This window comes from Catharus ustulatus, chromosome 2 (genome assembly GCF_009819885.2).
Source record: "Catharus ustulatus isolate bCatUst1 chromosome 2, bCatUst1.pri.v2, whole genome shotgun sequence".
Lineage (NCBI taxonomy): Eukaryota > Metazoa > Chordata > Aves > Passeriformes > Turdidae > Catharus > Catharus ustulatus.
In genome coordinates, this window is record NC_046222.1 from 20,558,635 (window position 1) to 20,572,807 (window position 14,173).

General features: G+C 45.4%; 1 protein-coding gene across 1 annotated transcript; it reads right to left on the minus strand.

Annotated features, from left to right (window-relative positions):
* Positions 1 to 185: 185 nt before the first annotated feature.
* NIT2 (nitrilase family member 2) lies at positions 186 to 13,083 on the minus strand. Its single transcript, XM_033087061.1, has 10 exons — positions 13,022 to 13,083; positions 11,081 to 11,199; positions 7,868 to 7,988; positions 7,663 to 7,751; positions 5,576 to 5,669; positions 4,559 to 4,633; positions 4,064 to 4,142; positions 3,326 to 3,424; positions 2,246 to 2,301; positions 186 to 1,852 (listed from the first exon to the last, which is right to left on the minus strand). The coding sequence occupies exons 1-10, from the start codon at positions 13,047 to 13,049 to the stop codon at positions 1,764 to 1,766; spliced, it is 849 nt and encodes a 282-aa protein (XP_032942952.1). The 5' UTR covers positions 13,050 to 13,083; the 3' UTR covers positions 186 to 1,763.
* Positions 13,084 to 14,173: the final 1,090 nt, after the last annotated feature.

Below are 14,173 nucleotides of genomic sequence, written 5' to 3' on the forward strand. Positions count from 1 at the left end.
CACTATAATCCTCCAAAGGTAGAAATTATTTACTCCTGTGTGTTGAACTAGTAGAGAGAGGGGAGGAAAAGAAATAAAATAGTTATTATAATTTAGAAGTTGGAGCCCAGCAATGGCCATCACAGATAGGGGTTGTTGAGTATGCAGGAAGCACTAATCTAATGCAGGAGACTCAGCTCAAATGGTAAACTGTTAATTTTTTAATATTTATTTTTCAACAAATAAACCTTCATTTCACCTTGTGCTTTGTGGCTTGTTTCTTAAAAGTTCCAGTGTAGTATGTACACAAAAATGCAGTGAAAAGTACAGACCAAAAATACCTGCTGATACAGAATGCCACCAAGTGGAATGATGGGAATGATGAGGGGAAGGATGTGTCAGGGCTTGGCTGAGTATTTGTTTTTGTTTATAAAACACATCAAGCTCATTGCAGAGAAGCAAAAATTTAAAACAAAACAAAACAAAACAAACCCACCAAACAAAAAAAACCCCCCCAAACAAAAAACAGGGAAGAGGAGGATTGCTGAACATGAATAAAAGGTAAGATGGTTTTGGGGAAAATGTGGTTAGCTAGAGCAAGACAAAACCTTCTCTCCCTCCCATTTTATATTTTGAAATCTCTTTTAGCCTTACAGTGTTTCTATGCTGCTGGGAATCTAAAAGCTTATCAGTGAAGGCTAGTAAATTGCTTCTTTTTTTCATCCCAAGGAATAAAAAACATAATTTGTAAATTCTTTTACATTAAAAGATATCTTCCTTTAAAAAAAACCAAAAAACCAAATCCAAGAGTGCAACATGCGTGGCTGGTTTTCAGTATTTTAAAGCCATCTTTCACAATCAGTTTGTCTCCAGCAAAAGCAGCACAGTAAGGAGTGTTTTCTCTGCAGTGGATGGGAGCTGCCCATAGTAGCAATAATGCATTCAGACATTGAGCAGTCTTCTGGGAGACTGGGCAGAGGGACTTAGTGCAACAAGTTTTCCAACCTGACTCCTGTCAGCCTTTTCCAGGCAGCAGAGTGAAAACCCACTCATTCTGTTAAGGAAGCAGTATGGAGAGAAAAGGTGTGGCAACCTGTGAATTATTGTAACAACTCAGTAACACATATCGCTTCAGCAATGAACAGGATTTGCTGTAAGGAGAATTTAATACACAGATCCAGACAAAACACATGAACCAAAAACTACTACAGATTCTTCTACAGGAGCAGCTCTGTCTGGCAGCTTCTTCTGGTGTCCCAAGCAGTGCAGAGCAGAATTTGGCCTGTTTTGCTCAGTGTGTTAAATTTTAAGCTTCTCAAGTTAGAAGTAGGGCATTCAAGGACCTTGGTTAAGACATGCACATCTAGTAAGGACAGAGTAAGAAGAATCATGCTTCTAGATTTTCTGATAATTCACTGAAAAATTCATAATACCAAAGCTGATTTGAGAGGGAGTTTGAGAACAACATTTCCATTTCTATGTTCTACAAAAAAGCCCTCAGAAGGTAACTAAAACACTGTGATGCATAAAAATCAATGTTAATCACTGCTGTATTAAACTGATTTCATCTCCATCTTTATCCTACTTGTAAAATATTACGAAATATTTGAGTTATATTTCAAGTTATATTTCAATCATATTAGAATTACACGAAGTTTTTGTTATGTGGTGGTTTCTTAACTGGCACAGTTGGCAGTAAATTATGGAGCAACTACTAAGGAAATCCTTCCACAGATGAAGGCAACAGCCACTGTGACAGCTGAACCTTCCCTCTTCACCCATCTTCACTTTTTCATCTCTACACCATAGAGATCACAACGCTTCTGGCTTAAAATAGGAATTTGTTGACGTATTTCTGCAAGTTTCTTTAGATCTGCAGGGGAGAAGAAAAGAGTTAGGAGAACAGCAGCTAAAAAAGAAAGCTCCTGACTTGCGCTGAGGCAAGACAGGGAAAACAGCAGCTTTGATGGAGAATGGGTGGTAGGGCAGTGCTAGTGAGCAGCCAGGGCTGAAGGAAGCCTCAGCTTTGCTCTATCCTAAGGTGGCACCTTCTTCCTAAGAAGTGAAGAAGGAGGGTACAGCTATAGAATATTGTATGCAGAACAGTACAGCCGAGTGCTGCTGGTTCTTGCTTGAAAAGCAAAGGTGGACAAGGCAGAGGAATGCATGTGTAAGGCCACAGACTTCAAGAACTGTCTCTCCTTAGCATCATGACCTCTACTCAAGGAAAAAGTGGGGAAAAGAACCAAAACAATTTTCCCCTTACCTATATCTGTGTATACAATTGTTTCCTCAGTCCCAGCTTTGGCTATGACTTCACCCCTGCAAAATTAAGCACATTTGTTCACAGGATTAACACATGGGTCTCAAGGCATCAGTCCAGTTGCTGTTGTTTGTAGAAAAAGGAGGTCCTACCCTTGATGTCTACAGCTGTAACGACAGGGCTGTCCTAAAAATAGCATCATCATCCATAGCTTTGGCATGACAGGCTTTTATATATGGCACTTTTTATATGTGATATATACACATACTCAACATAAGTGTCTTTCAAAGATCAAGAACTGAGGTAAAAGCCACTCTGTGAACCACTGCCCGTGAATACACAACATACCTCAAAGGGAAAGGAACAACAACGCTGGCAAAGATGAACACTTTCTCCTTTGAAGATCCTACTGGCTTTTAGTAGTGTCCTTACACTCTGCACGAACTAATGAACACGATTATGTCTCCCCCAAGTGTTCTGTCACTGCTTTCATCACAAAAAGTTAAAAGTTTAAGATACAAAGTTTTTCCTACTGTGCAAATAACTGGAAGCAAACTACCTCAGTAGATTTATCTGGAAGAAAAACAACTGCCTGAATATTTGGTTACTTTTACCTCCTGTGCACCTGCGTGACTTTGCTCAAGTCAGAATCTCTCTTCTCCAGCTGAAGACATTCCTCTTGTTCTTTCTTATGTCAAAGCAGTGTTGTTCTTTGAGGAAATGAGATAGTTCTGTGTAAGCTGTTTAAGATGGTCTGCTACACAGAGAATTACTATGTGCACAGTATATGATGGACAGACAAGATGACAAAGTCAGCAGTTGCTAAATCCTAGTACTAAGTAGCATCTTTATGACCAAAATGAGTAACGTACTCAAACTAGTTCTAGTGTACTTCTTGGTTTTTTTTTAGTTTGGCTGTTTTAAATGATTATCTTGAGAATGTAGGCTCAAGTCTCATGTGCTTTTTACCAAGAATTTGCACTTTTAACAGTAGATGGAAAAGTACAACTGAAGTGTGACTGCCAACTGAAATATTTTTTTAACCAAAAAAAAAGGTGGTGTTTTTAATTTTATTGAACTCACCATGGATTTACTACAGTGCTGTGCCCCCAGGCAACATAGGATGCTTTTTCATCTCTAGCAGGAGATACAGTAGCTACATAGAGTTGATTATCAACAGCTCTGTATTCACAGAAAAACAATGGAAGGGAAAGAATAAGTGAGAAGAATTGTTTTTTATAATACCATTTAATTAAGCAGAAGAGAAAGAATCCACTCTGAAGGACAAGCTATATATCCTCTAAATGACTAGCCCAAACTGTGAATGATAAAGGTCAGAGAAAGAAGAGCCTGGAAAGAGAAGTCTCTAGCAGCTGGCTCCAGAGTCAGTGCATAGAATATCATCACGGATTCATTCAGTACGTAGCAAAATTGATTGAGGCTGACCAAATAAATAAACACTGCGTTGAGGAATCTCAGAGTCTATTTCTGCCTGTAATTAGCACACTTCCCAAATGATTATGGGCTTTTCTCTCTACAATTTGTGTGTGAAGGGTGCTTATAAAGCCATGGAAAAGAGCTGTTGAAAGGGCCTAACAGGGGCAGGCAGATAGGAATAAAAGCTAAGAACTTCCTGCTTTTCTCCTTACAGTAAAATCGTTTTGGTGTCCTATGCAAGGCTTGAGGGATGGTACAGCTCCAACGGCAGAGTGGCCCTGCAGCACCACTTATGACACACAAGTGTCATTTGGAACACAAGGAAATTCAGTTCCATGCACCAGCTCCTCTAGAACAGGGAATAAGCTGTTACTGTGGTCTTACCGCCCCCTTTGTAAGAGTTCCCAATGAGCTGGTCCTGTTGTCATGTTAAAAGCCCCTGGATATATCAGCAGCTGGCAACCTTTGTTAAGAGACAATTAGAAACCAAGCATCATTAAGGGGAAGATGATTCACCCTAGAGTGGCCCTTCACACTGAAACCCAAGGTGAGGTTTCTTTCCATACTTCCCAGCCTCTGCCCAAAATGGAACCAGAGCCTGTCCATGTGTAACAGGTTACATCAACCAAGAGCTGTTGTGGGAATACTCCCAATTCCATCACTTCACCACCACCTGTGGATCAGGAAGTGTTGGTTACTTTACTCCCTGAGAGAAGTCACTCATTTGAGTAAAAGTCTTGGCCACAGGATGCATTTTGTTACTGGGCAGGGATAAGAATGCCTGATCACAGGGATCACCCAGCACGTATCACCCAGAAAGAGCCCTGTCTAGGTCTGGCCTTAGGGCTGCCCTTGCTCCCTTAGGTGACCCAGCCTCACCTTTCTGGCCGTAGATTTGAGCCATCTCAGCAAATCTCATATCATAGCAGATGCCCAAGCCCACTTTGCAGTATGCTGTTCTCAAAACACAAGAGACAGTCATATCACTAGCACAAGTACACAAAACAATCACAAGACTCCCTGTAGCCATCCTGCCAACTGTTATTTTACACGGCTCATAGCAACAGGAGGAGCTGTATTTATATGTGTGTCCAACAAGCACTGGTTATTGGTGGGGAATATCCACGCTTCATGACCACAGAAAGACTGTGAGAAGCAGTCTTATCTACCCTTTAAGATCAGCCATTACCACAAAATCATGTTGTATTAGGTCTTTGTGTAACATATTCCTCTCTCATTTAGCTGCAATTTTTTCAATTATTTTCTTTTCAATAAAAGAAAATACTCCCTCCTTTTCATGGAGTAAAAATCCAGTTGTGTACTTAGAGCATGCACATTGTAAGGAGGAGAAAGTGACTGTGGCAGACAAGGCTCTTTGGAGAGCTCAGTAAACAGACTGTGTCAGTTTTTTAGCAACATGGGATGGGGAGGAGTAGCTACTTTGCTTTTTTATCTGATGCAGTTGATTCAAGAAGGTTGATTTAGCTAATTGTCTCCATTATTATATCATCCTCACATGAGGCAATGTACCAGTGTAGCTGTTACATACTTTCTTTTCTAGGCCATGTTTTAGAAGAACAATTTTCAAGCTGTAACTGCTATAAAAATACAATCACTTCTCTCTAACAAATCAACAGGACCATTATTTAATTAACGGAAGTGGGGTGACATATGTTTCAACTCTTTCTACTCCTCTGTCCTTTTGTAACCACATTGCCTTTTTAAAAGTTTCAAAGTGACCCAAACACTTGAAGCAAACTTAAATTATATTTGCCATGGTTATTAAATGCCCAGTCTGACAGTCTAAAAATCCACTGTCGGGAAGGAGGAGAGGGAAGAGAACTCCAGAGTGACTGTAGTAGCGCTCCTTAGAGAGACGGCTTCTCTTATACTCACGTGTGTCGAACATGGAGAAACTATTCCCTGGACTCAGTGTTTCAGACTCTTTGAACTGTATCTTCCCAGGAACATTAATGTCAAACAAATGGACCTGCAATTATACTATGATTAATAACAATTACTAACAATTTCTCTGCTTGGTATTTGAGCCTCTTTAGGCATGTGTTTTCTACTGTTATCCAGACTTCTCTTTTGTCAAGATCCAAAGTACACATTACTTTAAGATTGTCAGATTCCCCCAAAGATGATTTAAAGTAATGCTAATGGAAAATCAGCACCACTTTATTTGTTCCAAGCAACCCTGCATTATCTTTTTGGCTTATCCTTGAAAGAAATAAGCTGTTGTTCACTCATGGAGTGATCCCTGTGTGCACAGTCTCATGAACAGAAACTGGGGATGAGAATGAACAGAACAGTCCCATGAAGACAAACTGACTTGAGTTACAAGTGAGGGGCAGTTTTCCAGAAGGCACAACGCAATGTTCAGGTGGAAGATGACAGCAAGCAACCATCTACCACAAACAGCAGTGACAGCTTAACTTGGACTCTGCATATCCGTGCTAATCACATGTATAGCACAAAGTATGTAGTAAAGAACAGTATTTACTGTATTTACAGAAGGACTAAATCCATCAGGAAGCTGAGGGAGAATACTGATTCCACTCAAGTGGCACTGTGTTTTAGACTTAGGCCATGGTACAGATATGTGAGTTGGATCAGGTTTTACTCTTTATCATGGTTTTCCCAGCACAGGGGAAAGCCAATTACACCTTCTAGTATTTTGTCATCCTTACCCAGAACAAGTTTATGACCACCTTTTGAAGTGGTATTTACATGCCCCAAATAAAAGTTACAGTAGTTTCACGAATACAAGCCGCACGGATTATAAGCCGCACCCCCGGTGCCTCGACAATGTTGCTGTCTTTGTCAATAGATAAGCCGCACCCCGAATATTAGCCGCACTTTCGTTCGTCGCGAGAATCCGTGCACAGCTTTCACAAATTGGCCAATTAGTAAGAGGATCGCGGAATAGCGGGCTTTACTGGCTCGGGGCGGGGCCAGGAAGGCTCGGCCCGCTCATGGTTGCCAACGGGGCCGGGTGGCCCAGCTCAGCGCCACGGCTCGGCGGGGCTGGCCGGGTGGTGCTGCCGCCGCCGCCGCCGGGCTCGCTGGCCCCCCTCTCCCGTCAGCACCGCCCTGCTGCCGCGTTCGCTCGCCCGGCTGGCAGGGCTGCCGCCGCCGGGCTCGCCGCCCGCCCCGCTGCCGCTTTCGCTCGCCCCGCTGCCGCTTTCGCGAGCGGCGGCGCTTTCGCGAGCGGCGGCGGCTCGCGGCGGCGGCGAGCGGCGGCGGCTCGCGGCGGCGCTTTCGCGAGCGGCGCTTTCGCTCGCCGAGCGGCGCTTTCGCGAGCGCCGCTTTCGCTCGCCCCGCCGGCAGGGCTGCCGCCGCCGCCACCAGGCTCGCCGGCCGCCCCCTCCCGTCTGCACCGCCGCCGCGTTTCCTCGCCCTGGCCGGCACTGCAGGCCCCCGCACCGCCGGGCTCCCCCACGCTGCTGGCCCCGATTCTGCTGGGCTTCCCCCGCTGCCAGGCAGCCCCACCCGTCGGCCTTCCTGCTTCTGCCATGCTCCCCTGCGCTGCTAGCCCCAGTTCTCCCGGGCTCCCCCGCCATGCTGGCTCAGGCTCTGCCACCCTCCCTGCCCCGCCCTGCTGGCTCAGGCTCTGCCGCCCGCCCCCACACTGCTGGCCCCGCCTCTGCCAGGCTTTCCCACCTCAGCTGGGGCCGGCCGGGCTCCAGCTTGGCTTGGGGCTGCCGCGGGCTCTCACTTCCGTGTTGGCAGCTTTTAAAATTTTGTTAATAGATTAGCCGCCCCGGAATATTAGCCGCACTTCCGGGTTTCCACCAAAATTTTGGTCAAATTGGTGCGGCTTGTATTCGTGAAATTACTGTACATGAAATTTCATGAGTGATGGTACACAACTTTTTATTATTGCAATATATAACAAGTATATCTCTTTTAAGTACAGATGAAATAGCTTGTACAACACTGTTGAGAAAACTTTTCATAACAATATTCTGCTATCTTACCTTCCTATGCTTTGCCAGCAGAGCACCGTCAGGCCCAAAGACAGTACATGTATTATAAAGCTTTCCACCATCCTCTTCTGGAATGGATCCTTTGTAAAGGTGAGAACAGAGATTTCCCCCACTGTATTATTTATGTAATTTTGATCCAATTGCAGTAGACATTGCCCATTTTCCCCCACTGAGATGGTCACTAAGAGTAAACTACCTCCAATAAGATATATACTGCACTCCTTTGCAACTTCTGACAGCTTTTGTGTTGATTCCCCAGGGATCTTCTCTGCATACTCCTTAAAGTATTGGGTTCCATATGGAGAATTAAAGCATTCCTAGAATTAGATGGAAAAAAAAAAAAAAAAAAAAAAGAGAGAGAGAAGCTAAAATCCAGTAACACCACTACAATGAGATGCACCTAACTTTTCAAACTCCTCTTCAAGCACATTCTCAAACAACGTTTAGTTACAGAGTTTAGTTTATAGAAGCTCACTAACAAAACCAGAAAAGCCAGGAAGGCCAGAGAGACTTGACAATTGTTGAAAATACAACAGGTGTGTTTGTGGAGTGCAAGCCAAACAGAACATGAGCTAAGCCTATCATGCAAGCTGTAAGGCTACCACATTCACTGCTCTGGGCTTAGCAAGAACACAAGGGATATTCCCATCAGAATGAGGAGTTAAGTTCCACACAGCTCATTTGACAAGTTACAAGCTCAACAGATCCTCTCAAAACTATGAAATGCTCATACTCATCCTCAGCCCATGAGTTCTTACTTTTTAAAAGGACATTTGCAAAAGCATGCATTTCTCAAAATTACTTACTGTTTTGCTAAAACAATACTTTAAACATTATTTCCTCACAACTGAACAGCAGTCCTCCACCTTAGGCCCTAGTTAAAGATTTGCCATCCCTCGAACCAGGCATGTAATCTTTACACAGTCAGATTAACAGAGTAGTTTAGATGCCTGAGACAGGTGGGCTAGTGGGATTTGAGATGCCCAAGATATGAGGAACTTTCACTCTGCATTATACTTGCCAGCTCCCTGAGGAAGTGAGACACTCCAAACAACATTTATTTTCCCCTGGAGGAGTACAACTGGAGGCCACAGATAGGCTATCAAACTATGGCAGCAATTTCTCTTCTGTGAGAAAGGGACTCCCAGCCCAGACACCTCCATTGCTCCCTTTGCTCATCGGAAGTGACAAACACACCCCCACTCCCACAAAGAAAAAGGGATTTAAAAAAAATCGAGCTGTGTCTGGAACAATAAACATTCCTGCTTTATCTGCTCAAGCAAACTTCTTAACAACTGAGGTAGGTTCTACTGAACTGGAATAAATTAACCCAAGCTGGAAAGGATTTTTTCCCCTATACAAGCACTAGGCCAGCAGGTACCAGCTACTCCACAGCATGGTCTGTAGATGGTAGAAGCAGGAAGAGGAGTCTCTGCAGGATGTCAAAATGAGCTTCCCAGGCTCCTGAAATCTGTGCTGAACTTCAAAGAGGTGAAAGCAAAGCCAGCTGCCTCATACCTACAGTGTGAGTTACTTTTCTTTATATAAAGTTACTAAAACAATGAACCCCCAAAGAAACAAAACAGAGGGATGACAATACTTCATGCCCATGCCCTAATGTCAACACAAAATGTATCTCCCAAAAGTCTGTGAAATGCCTTGCCCATGTTTGACGACTTGTATTCTAAAAGCATAAAGCGTTGTTGGCAAAGTGAGTATCTCAGCTAAATAAGTCTGGAAAATTCAGTGTTGGTACATGTGATGAAACCAGTAAATAATAGGTAATCTCTACACAGGAGGCCCAGGCAGAACACTGAATGGCTCAAGAACCATGCAACACAAGAACCATGTTAGCACAGAGGAGCTGGGAAGGTTGCTCAATGCTTCCCCCATGACAGCAGGAGAGAAAACATTCTGTGTGTAAAACTGAGACCCAAAGTTCACCCAGAGACGAACTTTGCGCTTGTGTGTCAGATGTTGCAGGGTACAGAAGTAACACAAGTACCTCTATGAAGAGGGCAGAAACGCTCAAAGCTGCACTGGGAAGCCTGCCCTGTTGCTAGCACACCCATTGTGTGCAAATTCAGCAAAGTAATTATGGCTGAAGTTCAAAAAATAAGTCAGAAGTGATTGATCATTTTAAGTGGCTATTTATGTTTTCAAACACGGAAGTCACAAGAGGAATGTGCCTTAATCATAACTCAGCCATAAATGACCTACTGGAACTATGTTTTAAGTCTATTTTGTTTCTCATGTATCTGGAACGCTTACAGCCACAGGAGTTACAGTGTACCATCTTTCATTTTCATGTCAACATACTTTAGCTGAAAAGTGTCTTTTTCTACACTTCTTCAGCAAAGATTCAAACTACACTGTCACTTACCTGAATTCAGAATACAGTAACTTCACGACTATAAGGCGCATCCTTTTGACTAAAATTTTGGCCCGAACGCGGAAGTGCGCCTTATAGTCTGGTGCGCCTTATCTGATGTACGAAGTTGCGACATTTGCCACCCTGGAAGTGTGAGCCTGCAACAGTCCCCAGGCGAGCAGAGCCTGCCCGGCAGCGGCATCAGGCCAGTGCCGGGCCGGGATAAGCCGGGCCGGGATAAGCCCGGCGGCATCGGGGCAGTGGCCGCGCGGGGTGAGGAAAACGGCGGCGGCGCAGTCCGGGCAGGGGGGCAAAGCGGTCGGTATCGGGGAGGTGGCCCCATGGGGCGGGCCCACTGGCATCAGGTCACTCGGAGTTCCAAGGGACTCCCAGAGCGCACGGGCAGTGCGGCGTTCCCAGCGCGCCAGGGGAGTGTGTGACACCTGGAGCGCCAGGAAACTCCCAGAGCAGCGGGGCCCCGAGGACGCTGCATGGAGCAGCGGTGGACATAGCCCAGCCCCGGGGACGCTGCACGGAGCAGCGGCAGGCATGCCCCAGCCCCGCCGGGTTGAGGCGGGGCCGCGGCCAACAACCACACAGGGTGAGCTGGGGGCGGATCCTTTCTGCAAAAAAAAAAGTGCGCCTTATAGTCCGGTGCGCCTTATCTGATCTACAAAGTTGCGAAATTTGCCGACTCCTGGGGGGTGCGCCTTATAGTCCGGTGCGCCTTTTGGTCGTGAAATTACTGTATATCAATGATGTCATTGCCTAGGATTTAAATCAACAAAAAACTTTACCAGAATCTTATACTACAAAAAAAGATCAACCTGTTTTTTGTTTCCCTTTACATTCCCCACCTCTAAGTGTGCTGCCAGATAAAACCCCAGGGGTTTTTTAGTTTTTTTGTTTTATTTTGAAGCTTCATACAGCATCTAAGCTATCAGGAAGGAAGAGGAATATATATTACATTAATAAAACTAGAAAGAGGTTTTGAAGGGTAAGGGATTAAGGACTAAGTAGGCCATGATCTTTACTCACAGGTAGAGCCACAACTTTTGCTCCTTTAGCTGATGCTTCTCTCACCAGTCCACAGGCGCGTTGGAGATTATCTGATTTAACAGCAGATACATGAAGCTGGATAAGAGCGAGGCGGAAGGCTGATGGCAGAAAAGAAAAAAAATTATTCATCAGAATTCCCCCAGGAAACTCTTCCAAATTTGAACTCGGTAATGAGCATTGAAGAAAACAAATGAGTTAATATATAAACATATGCACAAACCACTACCAACTCATTCCACAGTCGATCTCTGACTCTGCAAACAGGGAGTCTTAACACGGGGAGAGCACTGAAACCCAGGATTGCCAATGGGAGCCATGCATGGCCACCACCCTGCAAAGGTGACAGAGCTCACGTGCCAGCAACACCCAGTCCATGTTCTAGGGGAAGGATCCATGTTACAGGAGGGGAGAGCACAGCCCTCTTCCCCAGGCTGCTGTGCACTGTGGGAGCCCATCTTGTCACCAGCACACCAAAGGACTGGATAATCCCAAAAGCACCAAACAAAGGAATTGTTCGCTTTTACCCCTCAATTCACACCTAGTCTGGGAAATGGCCAGAAAAAACAAGAAAGGTTAACATCTTTCCTGATAATGTCTTAGCAAACTGGTCAAGTTACAAGTGATATCAACAGCTCCCACTAAGCAGGATACATGTTTGCAGGCTCTCCAAGTAGCCAAGTTTTTTGCACACCCCTTGGACTTCTTTCCCTTAATCTCCAAGTACCCCAGGTTGTCGGGAAACACATCCTGATCAGGTAGAACTGTTTCATTTAAAACAAACACAAACCAACCAACCAACCAACCCTCTCTGGCTTTATTAAATTAAGTATTCCAGTTTCATAGCACCTCTCCTATCTGGAAAACTCCCCCATCATACAGTCAAAGATCACAGTAAAGAAAAAGACAAAGCTGGAAGCAACACAGTCCCAGTAGTCAGGGAAACTGGAAAAGCTGATTCAAGTGAAGATGAGAATGCATCAGGAACAGTTGAGATACATCTTTTTCCCTGCTTAATTATCATTTCAGTAGCTAAGCAGCTAATTTCTAGAGGTTAAGCAAATGATTAACTGCTCCTTTTGTGATTCTTTGTGAGAGACTTTTACTGTTGGCTCTATTGAGCAAACAGAGCTTATCTGGTATTCTGAACAGATGTAACCATAGGTTCCGAACCCACCGAGATAATCGTACTAGGGATCTGCCAAAAACTTCCCAGTATTAGTGGAATGTGTTTTAGTTCAAAGTTGGCCATTTAAAGATTTACATTCCAGCATTAAAAAAAAAGGCACTAGGAAAAAAACCCCTAAACCATAATGTTTAAAACATCAGGAAGTATAATTAAGGTAATTAATATGATTTTCTTATATACAAATATAATATTATATGCTTCAGTTTTGGAGTTTGATAAGGTGTAAAACTGAAGCTCAGCCGCAACAGAACACATGTATTTGTGCCACAGTTTCGTTTACAAACATTCAGACGTGGAAGCAACTGAAATGCAGAGAAATGTACAGAAGTGCTGTAGACAGAGACTTCTGCTCCCTGCCTTGACCAGCTGCCCCAAACACTGATTTAAAAGCAATTCTGAGGATAAGGCAAAGCAATGTAGGCCATAACCAGGTAAAAGCACATCAGAGTAAAATAATGGTTCAAATTTGTATCACCGCATTACAAAACACGCTTGTTTTTTTGTTTTAAAACACCGGAAGCGAAGCGCGCCCGGTTTGCTCCCATTTCTCGAGGAGCTGACCCCTGCAGGGCGAGCGCTGTATCCTGGTCTGTGCCCAGCGGAGCACCAGGGCAGCTCCCTTTTCCCTGCACCACTCCACAGGCTGTGCCAGTGCCCGGGACCGAGGCCTTTCCCGGCCTCGCCAGGCCAGGCGGGACCGCGGGAGGAGAGGGTCGGGAAAAGCTCCCACTCACACGCCATGGCTCCGCCGGCCGCCCGCATTCCCGGCACCGCCCGGGCGGCGCGGCCGCGGGGGCTGCCGGGACTCGCTGTGCCGGCCCCGGGTCGGGGGCTGCTCAGAACCGCCCTCACGCCGCCTCCACCCAGCCCGGCTGGTGCCGGGACCCGCGGGGTTATTCAGAACCGCCCTCACGCCGCCTCCACCCAGCCCGGTTGGTGCCGGGACCCGCGTTCTGAGCGGCGAAGGGCAGGGATGAGGCAGTGCCGCCCCGGGCCCGTTCAACGCTGGCAGCAACAGCGGAGCCCCCACAGCTCCGGCTGTGCCGACCTTTGCCCTGCCCTGCACAACAACCCCTGGCTGCCTCAGGTCTGCCTAGGGCTCATCCCAAGGGTCCTGTACCAGTTTACAGGGAACTCATTCACCTGGGACATCCCTTTCTTTACAAGAACAGCATCTCCCAAGGTACAAACACCTCCACAGTGCTCCAGATGTGGAGCAGTGCCCAGTTCTGGGCTCCTCAGTACTAGAAAGACAAGGAGCTACTGGAGAGGCTGCAGTGGAGGCTACAAAGATGATTTGGGGTCTGGAGCATCTCTCTTATGAGCAGAGACTGTGAGAGCTGGACCTGTTTAGTCTGGAGAAGGGAAGACTGAGAGGGGATCTCGTAAGTGCATAAAAACATCTCAAAGGCATTTGTCAAGAGTGTGGTGCCCAGTGACAGGACAAGGACCAATGGCCATAAACTGAAACACAAAGTCTAACCTCAATATGAGGAGGAACTTCCTTATATTGAGGGTGGCAGAGCACTGAATAGGCTGTCCAGTGAAGCCTCTCTTCCTGGAGATCTTCCAAACCCACTTGGACAAGTTCCTGTGTCACCTGCTCAAGGCTACCCTGCCTTGGCAGGTAACTTTGACTAGATGAGCTCCAGAGGTTTTGTCCAACACTGCCAATTCTGTGAAACCAACACACTAATTAACATGCTGCTCTTCCTTGGCTTTAAACACCAAGTGCTCCCCTTTACTCAGCATAAAACATTGCTGTCTCATGTAGATATTTTCCAGCCTTGGGCTTTTAGAAACATGTTTGTAGAATTGTATTTCTCACACAAGACTATATCTGTAAGCTGAAAGCACATAATGGCAGAATGGGCAAAGATAATATC

Excerpts from the sequence above, each read along its gene's own strand:
- NIT2 (XM_033087061.1), bottom strand. The coding sequence starts at position 13,049 with ATGCGGGCGGCCGGCGGAGCCATGGCGT. Across the intron at positions 4,634-5,575 it reads TTTCTCCATGTTCGACACAC|CATACTGCAAAGTGGGCTTG; the intron begins GTGAGTATAAGA and ends TTTTGAGAACAG. Across the intron at positions 1,853-2,245 it reads AATTGTATACACAGATATAG|ATCTAAAGAAACTTGCAGAA; the intron begins GTAAGGGGAAAA and ends TCTCCCCTGCAG.